Below are 17023 nucleotides of genomic sequence, written 5' to 3'. Positions count from 1 at the left end.
TACGCACACTCATGTTTATAGCAGTACAGGTGGTAATAGCTAAATCTTGGAAACAGTCCAAATGCCCATCAACCAATGAATGGATAAAAAAGATGTTTTTTTACACAGTGGATTACTAGTCTGCCATAAATGAGGATAATTTTGAGACATTTCTAGGTAAATTGATGTACCCGGAGACCATACTCTTAAGTGAAATAAATCAGACACACATGTTCAAATATTGCATGGTTTCTCTGATGTGAGAAACTGAAAGTATAATTAAGGACCAAAATGCGTACTAGATGTTGTGAAATATGAAGAAAATTTTCATATTGGAAGGGGAACTAGGGAGTGGGGAGAAGGAGGGGGAAATAGAAAAAAGAGTAAAGGAAAAAATGAAAACAAAGCTTTTGTAAATAAAAAGGGGAAGACGGGTTGAAGGGAAGGGGAGAGAATGGGGAAAAAGAAGAATCAAGATATATTATGTACAGGTACAGAAATTTCCTATGATGAATGTGATCGTTATGTGTACCTAAAGTGTAGCAATAAAATTAATTAATCAAAATGCTTCAGTTACAGCAATAAATAAATAAATAAAATACAACCCCTCACCATCACCATAATTGATGATGCACAATTTATATGAAGGCCATACTAAGCAAGGCAATTCATACTACTTTTCATAAATATGCACAATAAAATGCTTCTAAACATAAAATAGTGTGGGAGATCCAATAAGAAGATTAAAGCCTAACTGGTCCTCCTCTGTGAGCTCTAGAGAGAAAGGCAGCGTACATGACGTGCTGCAGGGAAATTAATACATCTGAGATCCCGCTGTTTACTCAGATATATTCATGGGTGGTGGGAGAAAGATGCATCCTCTTTCACTCTTACTGCTTGCGCCCATGTCTGAGTGAATAAACCCAAGGTGTGCCAGTCACTTAGGGCTCTTTGTCGAAGGAAGACAAGAGTTCCCTGGCCCCCCCACCGCCAGATTTTACCCTAATTCTTTGTCTCTGTGTTTCATCTTCCTTGCCCTTTGGTCAGGTACAAGCTCACAGGTTGGCCCCCTACAAAACAGTGTTCAAATATAATTTTCATGTAAATCTATGTAGTGCTGACCTATCTCTATAACTCTAAACAGGTTTTACTTTACTATATAAAATGATGCCATTTTTAAATCAGCTAAACATCCAAATAAGTAGACAAAACAAAAAGAGCACCTTTAGTTACATAGCCTATAAATCAATAATCAATTTCTACGTTAAAAAATAAAGTTAAACATTTTTAAAGTTTTTCTTCTTATCTCTAGAATAGTTAGTTGAATGAGTGAATGAATGAATCAGAGTACTTTTATTTGCTCCTATTTTTGACATGGGGAAATGGTCACCTTTCTATACTTGAATTTGCTTGTAGAAAAAAAGAATTTTTAAAAATTCAATAACTAGTTCATCAATTTTATGAGGTTATGTTATATATCTATATCTATAGATGTATAAAGTATAGGTACACATAATAAAAACTACTTGTAATTCAGTTAATTCTCTACTTTGAGGATTGTGTGGTCCTCCCACAAAGAATTTGTTTTATCATGACTGATTCTTCATCCCCTGACACTGCTAGAAAATTGTCTTCTGTATAATTGTTCAATAAATATTTGCTAAATTAAATTGAACAAAATTTAGAATCTAAGTCAGAGTCTTTTAATTAAATTGTTTAAAAGAAGCTAGATTTTTCCTAAAAAGCCAGCATATTCCTCTTAAAATAAAATTAAAAATTAATATTCTAAAGAAAGCTTGAGTCCTTTAAACGAGTATCTTAAAGGTGAAAAATAAAAGCCATCGGATATAGCTGTTCAATTACTTAGAATTCAATTTAGTTGCAAGTGATAGACAGTCCAAAACAGAGAAGAGACGAGTTTCTACATAAAAGTTTTTGTGGGCAGATCAGGCCAGTACAGTGACTCCATAATCATCAAGAAACCAGGTTTGCTCTCGTGTTGTCCTGCTATCAGGAATACACAACTTCTGCCTTCTGGGCAGGATGATTACATTTCAGCTGGGAGGAATAAGGGAAGGAAAGTAACTACCTCCCTTCCCTCCAAAGGCACTTCCTAGACACTGCTTCCCGTGTGCTCACATCCCATCGGCCAGAATCTATCATATGGTTGTGCCTGGGTGCTAGTGAGCCTGGAACATATGATCTTTACTCTAGTGGCCAAGTGTTTAGATGAAAATGGAGAGTGCTATTACTATAAAAGAAAAAAAGAAATATAAAAGACAAAGATGTTTATCCATTTTAAAAAGTGACCCGGAGCTTTCAGTCAAACAAATCAATATGGAGAAGTAAAAAAATTAGTTTCTAATAGACATTCAAAGCAAGAATATCACATGAGCTATAAAACCACAGATAATGCTAGTTAATGAGGAGAGTTAGAACCCATTTCCACGAGAGAAAATGCTTTTGATTGAAGTCATTACAATTCTCATCACAAATGATCTATACTAAGACTTAATACATGGAACTTCAGATCAGTTAAAAGAAGTATTATGAAAAGAATAAATAATGCATTAACACCAGGATCTAAGATGAATGGAGAGACCCATTTGAAATTATCTTCCTACACTACTCTGGTTATAATCAAATGCATCCCTTTCTTCTCTGCAGAATAGAGTGAATGCTCTAGAGTCTACTATTGTCTAATATCAAAGGCATTGAGAATAAAACGATAGAGAGATTGAACAAAACTGTAAATAAGGGCAATGCACTGTCAGGTCCCCTCCTGTCTCTCAGGAGTTCTCTCTCAATACCATCACCCCCAAGGGTCAGTTACTGAGGTTTCATTCTGAAACTTGAAAGCTAAGAATAGGAAGATAAAAATAAGCAGAAGAGAAAAGTACAGGAATTAGAAGAAAAGAAAAATGCTAGGTAGTGACTTGGAGCTGAAAAAAAAGAAGAAGCAAGAAGACAGAGCAGGAAAGAGGCAGAAGAAAGAACCAGACATCCATGACAGGAGTGGTACATGAAGTGGTAACAGAACAAAAGGCAAAGGGGAGATGAAAGCCCATTTCACAGGAAGGGCTCTGAGCTGGGGTCCTCCACGTGGGCCACACCAGTTAGTACAGAAAACTGAATTTGAATTACACAGCATCTGGAGGACATCCACTATGTCAGCATTACTTGCTGTGACCCAGACTTTACATAATAAAACACAAAAGGTCGAAGAAACATTCTGCAGGTACCATGCCATCATTACAAGGCAGATCAGAGCTTGGCTTCCTGGGCTGTCAAAGATGATCCTTACAACATCATTGTTAAGCAAGAATCCTCTTCCCCACTTTCCACTGAGGTTCAGAGAAAGAGACTCATCTAAGGTTACCCTGAGCCAGTTTGAGTTTCAGGTCTGCAAGCTGCTAGATGTGTTATGGACAAGTCATTTAACCTCTATGAAACCTGTGTGTAAAATGGAAATTATTAACATTATGCAGATATTCATATATATGTGATTGTGTATGTAAATATGCAATGTAAATGGAGAAACATAATTCATTTGATAATTATAAAAACTGCAGCGTTCAGTGTAAAAGATTATATCAAGTTTTGTGTACTGGTTCTTCCTTAACACATTCTTGCTGGCTTGAGCCACCCATGGTATATGCATGACGATCCCACCAGGTGGCCTGGAACATTCCCACTGGGTGGTACAAGCCAAATGACAGGGCAGTCATGCATGTATGGCCCCATCATGAACATGTTAAACATTATGATGGAAGATGGAGAGAATGAAAAAGGGAAGAGAAAAGAAGGAAAGGGGGAAGAAAAGAAGGAGGGAGGAGAAAGAATAGGAGAAGACAAAGCCAATAACAATGAGCATCATTGTGTTTATAGTGTGCCAGGCACTGCGCTAACTCTTTACTCATTTAATCCTCACAGTCACTCTATGAGGCAGGTATGGTTACTGCCCTAGTTTGCAGAGAAGGACAGTAAGACTTAGAGAGATTTAGTAATTTGACCACGGTACAGCTGGTGGCAGAACCTAGATTCAAATCGATGTTGTCTAAAACAGGCAGAAAATCTTAACTCTTGTAATACCTTGATATCACTCAGCTAGAAATAAGTCTTGTGGGAACTAGTGGACATGATTATAAGCTCATCCAAAGCAGAACAGGAAAGTATTAAACCCATCACCACACCTGTAGGTAAAAATACTATCCCTATCAAGAAATTCAACAAATGTCATCTTAATACTCAATGGTAATAAGGGAGCTTTTGGTAAAGGAGAATAATATTAGTGAAATGGAGTGCTACAAGATGGGATAAGTCCTCCATGAAATTATTTCAATTACTAATAAAATTACAAAGTAGGTTATAGCTGAGAGTTCATTTTTCCTCAGTTGATATTGAGCTAATAAGTAAATGAAAAGCAATTTAAAAATTTACAAAGACTTTAAAGACCTTCCCATTATAAAAAGCTGGATCAGAAATCCAAATAGTGGCTGGGGTTTTAGCTCAGTGGCAAAAGTGCCTGCCTGGCAAGCGCAAGGTCGTGAGTTCAGTTCCCGGTACCGGAGAAAAACCAAAAAAAAAAAAAAAAAAAATAAATCCAAATAAAAATATCAGAATATAAATTAGATAAAAATCTAAGTGGTCATATAGTCTCTAGGGCAAAACTCTTCCTAATTGAGGACACTTCAACCTGCTTTTCTTTTAAAATAAAGTTCACAGATTCTCCAAACAAGATAAATTGTCAAGAAGCACATGAAAAGAAACTCAATTGTTATGAAAAATGAAATCAGAGTCCCAGTGAACTACTAGGGTACACTCATTAGGAAGAGTATTGGTAAAATAAAACCAAAAAACAGAAAACAGCGCTGGCGAGAATGTGAAGAAACTGGAACACTTGTGAGCTGCTTGTGGAAACAAAAATGGTATAATCACTAAGGAGAACAGTGTAGTAGTTCCTCAAAAATCTAAGTACCATGCGATCCAGCAATTCCACGTCTGGGTCCATGCCAAAATAGCTGAAGGCAGGAACTTGAAAAGATATCAACACATCCATGTCCGTTACTATACTAGATAAAATAGCCAAAGGAGTAAGTAATCCAAGTGCCCATTGATCAATTAAAGAATAAACAACACATGGTACAAACATACAAAAAAATATTATTCAGCACTAAAAAGAATTTGGGGCACATGTTACAGCATGGATGAATCTTTAGGATGTGTTAAATGAAATAAGCCTGTTAAAAAAGGATAAGTTTAATTCATAGAGACGGGAAGTGGAAAGGTGATGCCAGGTGTAAGGAGGAATAAGGAGCTACTGTTTAATGGACACAGAGATTCAGTATAAGATATGAGGAAAGTTCTAGAGATGGGCTATCCTGCTGATGTTTGCATAACAACGTGACTGCACTAAATGCTACTGAACTATAGACGTAAGAACCATTAAAATGGTATATTTTATAGTATTTATACTTTACCACAGAAAAGAGAAAAAGAATGGGTGCATTTGAACAAATACTTAAAGCTCATAAACTAAGCTGTGTCACTACCCTGAAGAGCCAAGATAGTAAGTTATTTACCTGCATCTTCTTTAAACATCAATTAGATACACACTATAGCATTTATTAGATACATTAGAATAAGTTAGATACACACTAAGAATTCCTAACCGATATATTTTCTAGCATTTGCTTTAAAATAATCAACTGGGAACAGCAGAAGTGAAAAAGTATAAACAAAGCAAGATTTACCTATGGTTAATTGTGGACCCTATACAGCGGACACATGAAAGTCTGTATAATGCTCTTCTACTCTTTCATGCGTTTGAACTATGCCACAGTATAAAACTTTAAGTACCACTTATTGTAATTTGATCATATAAAACATTTTTAAACAAAATATCAAGAGCCAATAAAGAGCAACAGATTCTAAAATATGTCAAAGGAGGAAAAATTGTAAAAGGAAAGGCTGCTTCCATGTCCTCACTTCCATTTGTGGGGAAACTCCGTCTGGGTTTTTTTGGACATTCATAATTAATATTAACATACATTTAACGATTCTTACTTATCAAAGATTTACATGCACTATCCAGGTCATCCTAACAATAACCTATTATTCCCATCCACATTTTACAAATAAAGAAACTGAGACACAAAGAGACAAAGTAATTTGGCTGGTATGAAATGTATTTTAACCCAGGCAGTCAGACTGTAAGCCCTTAAGTTTAACAAGTATGTTTCTCCACCTAGAAGAAGTATGTTTCTCCACCTTTTTTACTACCTAATTCAAAGAGTCTCACTATCCTGAGTCGCCAGAACTAGCAAGACCTGATTGAGGGCCTACGAGAAGAGCTATTTGGCTTTGTAGGCAAAAAGATCGACAGTTGTCTGATATTAAGTCTGTCTCAGTAAAATGCTGAGGATTTTCAGCATTCACTTAGCTCAATTTAGTCGTTTCATTAAGTCCTTACTGGCAAAAGCTGTTAGACTTTGGACACCGTGCTAGGCACCAAACTGCAACCCGAAGATAGAGGTCAACATACTAATTATTTCAAAAACCAGAAAAGCAAAAATAAGTAAGTTTTCCTATCACCCAATTCCTTCCCTTTGGTGGCACAAATCACCCTCTGCTAGGTTGGGTGATATCCGTGTTCACAGCTGTAAGATAAACTGTGATGGCTCAGATTGTGCTTGCACAGTCCTCAGCACTATCCCCTGTACTTACACACACACAGTCCCTCAATACACAGCCAAGGCTGGATGTGTAGTGTACGTTATGAATGGAACTGAATTCTGAGTATTGTCTCTATTTACTAATTTATCTAGACAACCACACACCAAAGAGGCAAGAGAAGGGTTTTTAGCCCAGTTGTAGGCATTCATTAATTTTGCATTCAATTCCTCTGAGCACTTATGAAACAATATTCAGGAGCACCTATTCTGGGCCAGTGTTGGAGGGGCTATAACACAGGCATGTAAAACAGGCGTTTCCACCCTCGCAGAGCTCACGAGCTCCGCCACTAATTCCTGAGCAACCTTAGTCAGCCATTGTCTGCGTGAGTCAGTTTTGTACTTCCTTATTAGGAAAAATAGAATACTAACAGCCAACACACATCACTGATTTTTAGGAGAATGGATCATATATGTGAAAGACCTGACATGTAGTAAGCCTCAACAATCAACAATAAACCAAAAGCCTAAAAATAGCATGCTAAGTGTAGAACAAGTGAAAGACCCTGATTTCCAGAGGAAATGAACCTAGAAAGGTTGAAAGCGAAATATTAGCAAAAATATTATCAATATGTGTTAATATTAGGAATGCATATACTCTTGTCAGTAATTTATTTTCTTCAAAACCATTTAGCCTGCATCATCTTAAGTATTAAGGGCAAAAAATTTCCATACCTTTCTGGACTTGAGAAAAACTTTCTACTGAATCAGTGTAGCTGACCTTGAGAGATTTCTGTGGCTGACAAAGGGCACAGGGACTTGCATTGTTCTTGGCATCTTCCAGCAACGATCCAAGAGGGGCAATCAGCTGGATTTCTAACCCCCTAACATCCCTGGGGACACTTAGGGGCTGACTCGTCAGTAAGCCTTTCACAAGGTTTTTTCATCCAAGGAAACCAGGAGAGACTAAGAAACATGCTCAAGCTCATACAGTTATGCAGGGCTGCGGTCAGAATTCACTTCCAGGCTTTCTCACTTAGTCTTCTGACCCTCCATTGCTTCTCTCTGCATGGACTATTGTCTTCCATTAAAAAGTGTTGAGATATAAAAGCACGATGAGGGCCAGGGATGTAGCTCAGCAGGGGCAGTGTCTGACTGGCAAGCGCAAGGCCCTGAGTTCCATTCCCGGTACCAAAAAAAAAAAAGTAAGATGAGAGGTATACATTGCCTTTTACCCTAATGTTAAGCTGTCAAAACATATCCCAATCACTTTAACCCCTTTTGCCCAGAATCTTCTGGGTTCTTCTTCAGTCTTGTCAGGAACTGGATTGGCTGTGTTGCATCTCTGAGATGATACTAAGCAGAGATCAGTTAAAATCCCTTCAACATCAGCAAATCATGGTAGTCCCCTGCACTGTACAGTCACAGTGTGTGTATGGTTTTTTTCCTTGCTGAAAGACAATCTGAATCACCTGCCCTCAGCAGAGCTACCCACTTCAGACCACTGAAAGTTTCAACAGCAGCAAAAAATAAACTGAGTAAACTGTCATGCCATTTATCATATCTACCATTGTCTCGTCAGGACACAGTCTTCCTTGAAAAATTTACTTCTGTTATATTCTTTCTTAAAAGTACTTGTCAAATATTCCCTTGTTTTAAATACGGTATGCCACATATTTAAGTAAAACCTATTCTTTTATGTCTTCTCTTGCATTTGATGCTGTTTTTCCAAAGTCCTTTATTCCATATCAAATCCAATATTCACTACCCACATGGAAATTTAAATTTGAACTACTTAAAATTAAGTACAATTAAAATTCACATCCTGAGTAATCCTAGCTACATTTCAAGTGTTCAATTTCCTCTTGTGGCAAGTGGCTACAATACTGGACAGTACACACATAGCCTATTTCCATCATGACAGAAAGTTACACTGGACAAGACTGCCATTCACTCGGCATCAAAACCTGGAGTTTTAGAGCCCAGTCGTACTTCCAGCCAGAGTCAAGTAGGAAGAGAACTGTTAGCTGAACAGGTCAAACTAAGTCTGCAATTTGATTACTCCTGGGGTTTCTAGAGCTAAATTATAGGTCAAAGGAAGAAGAGACATCTAATCTTTTTAGAGTAGGTGATTAGATATTCTGGTGTAATTCATGGACATCCATGCAGCAATCAGGATGTTAATTACTCGTGGACATTGAACTACAAACACGATTTATTGTACTTGTTTGTCTATTTGGAGAAAGCACATCAAATAACAAATAAAGACCTGAATTCAAATTGCATGACCCTACAAAAATCACATTACTTCTCTGATTCTAAAACTCATAATCTGCAAAGTGAAAGGGTAGATAAATTCTGAGTTTCCTGTCCCCTCTGAAATTCGTACATCCTAAGGATTTGCTTAGTTTACATAGCATCAAAGGAACTGTGCAGATGTCAAACACATGTAAGATGCAACTGTGAATAAGCAGAAGAAGCTAGCTGCAGAGACTAAACCATTTAAAATGGGACATTGCAAGTGTCATGAAAATAGTACTATCAGAGCTTCCTTTAGAATCCACCTCTATACTACTGAAAGATATGACTGGAGGTGCTCACCGTTTTCACTGAATCTAAAAATACAGCAACCTACCTTGTCTTGCATGGTGGACATAGAGAATTTAATGACTTGTCAAACAATAATCTGATAATATTAATTAGAGTAACCGGCATTTTTTTCAATATCTTCTATGCAAGACACTTTTGCCAGGCTCTTATTTCATCATTAAACAACCCTATGCAGGAAACACACACACACATATATATATATATATATATATATATATATATATATATATACACTTTTCCTCATTTCACAGAGAAGGAAACAATAGTGAAAAGAATCAGGTCTTTAACCCACATTCACACTACTAAACAGTGGCAGAGCTGAGCCTTAAGACCAAGTGTACATTCTTTTCCCATTTCAGCACCTTGTCTCCTTAAGAAAACCTTTACTTGCTAATCACCAGGAAAGACCACAACTAAAACTGTCAGTTTCTTAAAAACCCACCTAATTTCACAAAGCTGCCATTTTCCTACACATTATTTTCCAAAAGACAGAGTAGCAATTTATCTTTCCAGGTAGGACCCTCAGCCAAAATATTTTCTAGTCTAGACCAAGAGGCAATTTCACAGAGCCACAAGGAAATCCATGATTATCTGTTAGAGTTCCAGGGTTCCCAGACCTTAGTTAATTGAGTTAGACACAAGACAAAGGGAATTACAAAGACAGCAAGTAATATTTTTACATCGCCTTGGGCAAGTGGCAGAAAGAAGCAGGGCCCTTTCTTCCTAAGGAAGTAGGTATCACTCTATCACTTACAATTACCTTATAATTAGATTGATATTTCGTCGGACAGAAGTCTTTGTAAGTCTGACATTCAAATGTCTCACCACTACTATGGATTAGGAAACAAGAGTCAATTCTCTTATTTATTTTCCACAACACTTTTTTCAAGATTTCATACTGAGGGGCTGGGGATTTAGCTCAGTGGCAAAGTGCCTGCCTGGCAAGCACAAGGTCTTGAGTTCGATTCCTGGTACCAGAAGAAAAACAAAAAACAAACAAACAAAAAAAAACAACAAAATGATTTCATACTGATTAGGTCACTAACCTATCCAAATCCAAAATATGTCCATATTCTCTGAAGTGATCATGTTCTATCACTTGCAGCACCTAAAAATATCCTGCTTTCCATCAGTCAATGAACCACAAAGACTACTAGAAGGCAATAAAATCCCTAGATAGCTTCTCTTCTATATATCTGTGCTTTCCTCTAATCAATTAGATTGAGAGAGATTAGAGATGGGAAATGAAGGAAATAAAATTTGAGCCTCAAATCCTTATTTTAATCCCATAAACAGCACTCATAAGCAACAACGAGTGAGGAAAAAGCTCAACTGCCACAGGCTTTTCTACTTCAAACTCAAGTTAATTATGCAAAATTCATCATTAAAGCACCACCCATAAAATGCTTCTATCTGCATCTCAGTGGATGCCTCATAGCTGATGATCCTGTCCTATCTCAGGGCAAATCTCACTGAGGGACAGTGTATACACTTTCACTATGGGAAAGACAGGTCTGAATATAGTTATGGCAGTCAATATCCCTTGCTTCAGAAAGTTCTTTCACATAATCTGATTAAAGTAGATACTGTACTTCAGAATTTTTCAGAAATGTTAAAACAATTCTATTGGCACCTGCCTCCCATCGGAGCCCCTAATTTAGAAATCTGAGGGATTAAAGGGCCTTGTCTTTTGTAATGACCTATGTACACTCATCCTTTCTTTTTCTATGGGCCCTTATGTTGCTGTCACTGTGAATGAATGGGCTCCACTATACTAACATGTTGTAAACTTAGACCACGACAAGTAAGGTTTAAAAGTCAGACTATGTTTTACAAGGGAAATTGAGTCACAAAGAAATGACACTCTCAAGGTTGACCAGATCTGCAATGCTGCCAAGACAAATGCTCTGAGTCCATGCAGAAAATGGTGGCTAACTCACCACGAGACCTGCAACATCTGTGGCCCTTCTTCTTCAGAAATCAAGCCCCTTCTTTCTCTCAGGTACATCAGATCTGACTGACTTCAGAAACACATTTCAAAAATATCTAGGTCAAGCCCATCAGCATAGTGACCTCCCCAGTGGGGCATTGGCCACCTTTGTCCTTCAGGGAAGAAAGGCCAGCAGTCCCATGCTGCCACTCCAGGATGAAGTAGGCTTAACCCTTGCATACTAACCTTGTGCCACTACCACGACGTGATGCCACATTCAGAAGGACTTGGTTAAATATCTGTACACAGAAGGTCTCGAAAGAAGGTTGTATTTGTTCTCTTCTCCAAAAGAGAGTGTGACTTATAAAAGACACTGTTTTCTCTTTTACAACTAAAATGAATAGTATCTTTAGCCTTATGCCTGTTTTGAGAAGAAAAAATTAAAAGAAAGAAATGAAAGGGGAATAACTAGATAGAAGACAGAGAGGAGAAAAAGAGAAAAGAGTAGCATGAAGGAAAGATGAGGGAGGAGAGGGACGCAGTGAATGTGATAGGTTTGTTATCTCCAAAAGCATGTTTGCTTCAGGAAGATAATCAGCGAGGAAAACATTCTCATTTTCTTTTCTGACAGCTGGAACATAAACAGTTGCTGCAATAATATCAGAAATTATTGGACGTTTTAAGCATTCCTGCTAGGGAGAAGCCCGCATTACAGCCAATTTGAAACACTGGTCCCAAGGTGCTCTAGAAATTTTGCTTTTCCAGTGCAAGAGTGTCAGCTGTAAGATTAAGGTGATGTACACTGTCTAGTGGGCCACATGCTGGCCAGACACCAAGTTTGGAGTGTGACTCTCTGTACTCCGGGTTCCAGCCTGGCTATCCTTTACAGCCAGTGCTGCCCCATGAATAAGAGTTTCTGACAAAGCAGAGCAATCCTGGGAATAGTGTTTGAGATCCATCAACCCAAAATGAAACTCAGTTCTGACTTGTCACCTCCAAATGCTTCAAGAAGCTGGTCGGGATCCAAGGCAAGTGGGAGTTAGCTGAATCTCAAGGAAATTACTTCTAGTTCCCCATCTAGTTAGCACCTGTCTGAAGGGAGCCTAGAAATCCCCAGGAATAAAAATGTTCAGGCCCCAAAATGGTATGCATCTTTAAATCAGACATCCTCATGCATAAAACAGCATAAGCACTAAAAAAGGCAGTATGATAAGTCAGAGAATTGGTAAGCCAAATATTTCATCCACAGGGATCTTTAAAATGTGCCTCTGACATCAGATGAACTTTACAGAGACTCCTCATATTAAGCCAAAAGCTACTCTCAAATATCTAAAACGGACTTGCAGGTACCAGCCCTGATCACAAGGCAGGTTTCCTGTGGCTGGAGCCTTCACCATGGCTGTGTTCACTTGGCCCCAGTGAGTTTTGTCTACTAGATTTTTCCCCATAAAAGCACTAGACTTCTCCAGAGGGGGGGAAAAAAAGACTCCTGGATTTTTTCATTATTTGGAGGAACCTCTACAAACTACGTAAGGATAATTGTGATGGAAAGAGATATCAGACAAACAAGAAATTCACGCAATCCAGCTTTTCTGTGTATCCTACTCTGTAGCCATTCACTATTTCCTGTCTCTCCTAGGAGTGTTTATAAGATTTGTTCATGGCCTATGAAGACAGAATGAAAGCATCACATACATACCGTGACTATGGATGAGAATCCTGGTCAGTAAGTAAACAAGATGTGGTCTGGGGGAAGGGGAGAGAAGGAGATGGTGATAATTCCAGGAATGCTGCTAGTTCAGAACAGCTTTCAAGAACTATACTTCAGCAGTGAAGCAGAAATGAACAGCTTACATGAGCCAATAAAACAGAACTCCTCTCTCTGTTCTCTGCTGTTTATTGAGCAATGTACTGTTAAGACTGAAGTTGTTTTCTAAGCCTTTGATCCACTTCCTAATTTATAAGCACTGTAATATACACTGCCTATTCTTTTGTGAAGATGGAGCAGGCAAAATATCCTATTTTATATTTATATCCAGCCTATATCCTTCCCCAACTATATAAAATTTGGCCTCTATTAAGAAGATATTGAATAGGGCCGGGGATATAGCTCAGTGGCATAAGTGCCTGCCTGGCAAGCGCAAGGTTGTGAGTTCAATCCCCGGTACTGCAAGAAGATATTGAATAGAAAAACTATACAAAATACAAGGGGCTCAGTAGTCACATGAAATTCATGATGTATGTGTGCACAAAACTTTAGGCTGTTGGACTTGATAGCTCGCAAATGATAAGTGCAGAAACTGCATTTCTTTATAAATTATTTGGCATTTATTTATAAATTATTATTTATAACACACACAAAAGCAAAAACATATGCTCAAAAAGTAAAAGAATTAAAGGATTCTTTAGAATTAAAGATTCTTTTACATAGAATAAAAGGATTATTCACAATTGAGCACTGTACATAAAATTTACTGATCTGATTATTTTTTCAATGAAGATTTATCAGGGAAATTTTTCCTGAAAAATAAGGGGTATTTGTCATTAACCCTAAACAAAGAGGTCACTAAAGGGTAAAATGAATATCACAAGCAATCCTAAGCTTAACTAATAATAGTACTTTAAAATAAGAAGTATTAGATTCTCCATGAAATTATCCTAGTCTGTTAACTTAAAACTAGAACTAATAGCAATTTCAGGCTATACAATTTATAAAGTCAAAAGTAGCAACATGACAGCCAGGTACACTAAATTATCAAATAACTTTCTAAAATCCCTGCCTTCTTATTTTATTTGTTCTCATGACAATTCACTAAATTAGACATATTAGTTGATGTCATATTATGTTTATTTCTAGTTAAGATCACTGTTGTGTGTCCAATCAATTCATCCATCCATCTTTTATAGGGAAAAAAACAACAAATACTGGACAGTTGTTTGACTTAACAAAAAATAGCCAACTATAATTTTCCATCCAAAAATCCAAATCTCTCCCTTGTATATACCCAGAAAATAGGATTTTAAAATTCACATCTTGTATACCACACTATTCAGATTTGTACCAAACAACAGAAAATATTTTAACTTATGTAAAAGCAACTAACTGCCACCAAAATGTTTTTTCTCAGTCCCAAATCTATATAGAACACGCAAGTACCCAGTTATTCCAATCCTTGTAGGAATACAATACTAATAATTTAGGCTCTAGTGTACCATTTCCTGGATTTATTGATTTGGATAAAAAGACTAAAAGTCAACTAATCCCTAAGTTTTCTTTCCCATCATGCCTGTGTTGTCCCAGGCACATCTAACTGCGTTCACAGGTACACAAAATAGTGCTGTCCATAAGAATGGAGAATAAAACAGCTAGCATTATGCCAAGATGTCAAGCAATAATAATATCCCCCCTCCCAACACATATTAAGCATTACCTTTAATGATTCTGGACTACAGACAAAAAGTTCTGATTTCATGCAGGTCAAGATAGCTCAGAGCCTTTCATCTTTATTCATGATCTGCTCTGATCTCACTGAAAAAACAAAGGAACGCTCGTGCTGGACTTTTCAGTGTGCTGCCTCTAATCAAAACCTTTAACGATTTTTGTAGTTTCCAGGTATGATACCCGTTCTACTACTGTTGATCTTAACTGAAGAAATTTTGCTCAATAAGCAGCCCAGATAATATGCTAAAGTTATTCCAGTATAAAATGCAATAGAAACAATTGGTGCAGAAGTTACATAAAAAATACTGCATCCTTAATGTTAGGAGGATTGTTGATTATAACCAAAATGAAGTTACCTAAGCAACCACTCTGCAGCACATGCAATATCCAAATACATCTTAATTACAGTGGCTCAAGATCTAAAGTTCACTTCTGATAGGATTGCCATTACATGCACAAAGCTGTCATATCTGTATGTGGTTAAAAAACAAAACCCTCTGGAATATAAAGACTTATCCAAATGGCATATGACAATAGAATATAAATACCTGTAAGTAAAATAAGAAAATCATAGAAATAATTTAAGTAAAAAATAAGGGTAACACAAAAAAACCAACAACTAAACTGGGATATGGGAAAAGAGAAGGGAAAGAAGGAGAAAGTTTGTATATATGTATATGCAGGATAGTTAACACGGGTGTTCTACTGTCCTGTATTTCCTTGCTGAAAGAAACTGTCAGTGAGGCATTGGTTGATTAGCTTTGTGTGTCTATATGTGTTTTCATGAGAAACTACATTGAAGATATCAATATGTAATACAATAAGCATTGTTAATTCCCTACCACTCTGTTTGTAACTCTGTAATGTCTGTACTGATCCTATGCTATTTTGTAAAATGTTGTCGGTCTGTTAATATTTTCCTCCTTTTATTTCTAAAATAAAAAAAAAAACCAACAACTACAGTTGTTAAATTAGGAGTAAAAGCATTAAAGCACGTACATTCACATATACAAATTCACTCTTCCTACAGAACTGCACAGTGGTCTTATTTTTATTTCTAAAATATAGTGAGACATGTAATTATTATAACCTAAATATTTAGGAAGAGTATAGGAAAAAACGTCTACAAATTATATGGATACTATTAAATCACGTATAAAAAAATATACAGGACACCCAAACTTGCTGTTATTGCTAAAGACAGATTAATCTTTGTAAGATCAGCAAAGGAACATGAAGGCCTCCTTCACTTCCTGTGTTTCTACACATATGTGTCACTTGACAATCTCGGATCATGTTCCAGGATACATGTCATCGTTGGTGACTTGTGAATCCACAGGCCACAAAGTTGATAGACACAACCTCGGGGGAATGGGAAGGTCAAGAAAGCCACAAGCTTTCCATTTTCCAAGAAAATGAAGCAACTCTTACCTTTCTGTACACCAGCATGTTGGGTGATTCATCTGCCACCCCATTGCTGGTCTGCCCATAATTATTCCCCTGGGCCATGTCACCCAAAACTTGGTCAGCTCTCTGATGCAAGAATTACCCGTCTGTCCTGCAAAGGGTTATAGAGACTTCAGTGAGGTCCTCCTGGTCACGTTTCTGAGGGATAACTCCCCTAATTCATTTCCTATTTCCAGTGCCCACCCCACCGGAGCATGCTTACAAGCTGGGGCCCGGGGGAGTAGGGGTGGGAAGTAACACGGGACACAGATTTTTTAAAAATTAAAATAAAATAAAATGAGTTTACATCTGTAGTGCCCTGGAGAACTGTGGCAAATTACGATCCTCCAGTTCGACACAGTCATGTGGCTACGGTTTTAGTTGACTTCTTTCTCCGACACTCCGTTTACAAAGTAGGAGATGCTCTCCCTAGCAACCCATTGTTACCACTCCACAGTACTGGGACTTCTCTACCTGCACCTCCCCTGAGCGAGGCTTCCCCAGCACAGCCGAAAGGCTGCACCCAGGGCAGACACTTTCTCCCAGGTTTGGGTCTAGTTTCCCACGGGCAGGCGCCTCCCCCACTCCCGGCTTCGTTCTCCAGCGCAAGTGTTTCCTCCCGATTCCCCGGGGTCTCCCACACAGAGCCTGGGTGCACGCTTCGCCTCCTCTCACCTGCCTCCGCCGCCAGCCTCGGCTCCTCTCCTCTCCCACCCCACTGCACTTGGTCGGTCAGGGCGCAGTTTGCCTAATCTTTGCAAGAACGCATCGCAAGGTGTCCAGGCACCGAGAACGGGTGGGAGGGAGGTCAAGCCTTTGGGCAATTACCTGACTCGCCCCGGGCAGAAACCTAACTGCAGGAGCGTCCAGCCTGCCAGCCGCCGAGCGGGCAGCAGCAGCCCAGGTCCGCTCTCCGGCTCGCCCGCCCGGCAGCGGCGAGGGCAG

General features: G+C 38.2%; 1 protein-coding gene across 7 annotated transcripts in view; it reads right to left on the bottom strand.

Annotated features, from left to right (window-relative positions):
• Rgs7 (regulator of G-protein signaling 7) overlaps positions 1-17023 on the bottom strand; it is a gene marked incomplete at its 5' end in the record, with an annotated part of 458438 nt that extends 441415 nt beyond the window's left edge. For all 7 annotated transcript variants that reach the window (XM_013520541.1, XM_005374822.2, XM_005374823.2 and 4 more), the window contains 2 exon segments: positions 16064-16190; positions 16907-17023. In XM_013520541.1, coding sequence (XP_013375995.1) covers positions 16064-16141 — 78 coding nt within the window.

Source organism: Chinchilla lanigera, unplaced genomic scaffold (genome assembly GCF_000276665.1).
Source record: "Chinchilla lanigera isolate Chin_1 unplaced genomic scaffold, ChiLan1.0 scaffold00005, whole genome shotgun sequence".
Lineage (NCBI taxonomy): Eukaryota > Metazoa > Chordata > Mammalia > Rodentia > Chinchillidae > Chinchilla > Chinchilla lanigera.
Note: the sequence above shows the minus strand (reverse complement) of the source record. Positions and strands in the feature narration are given on the sequence as shown.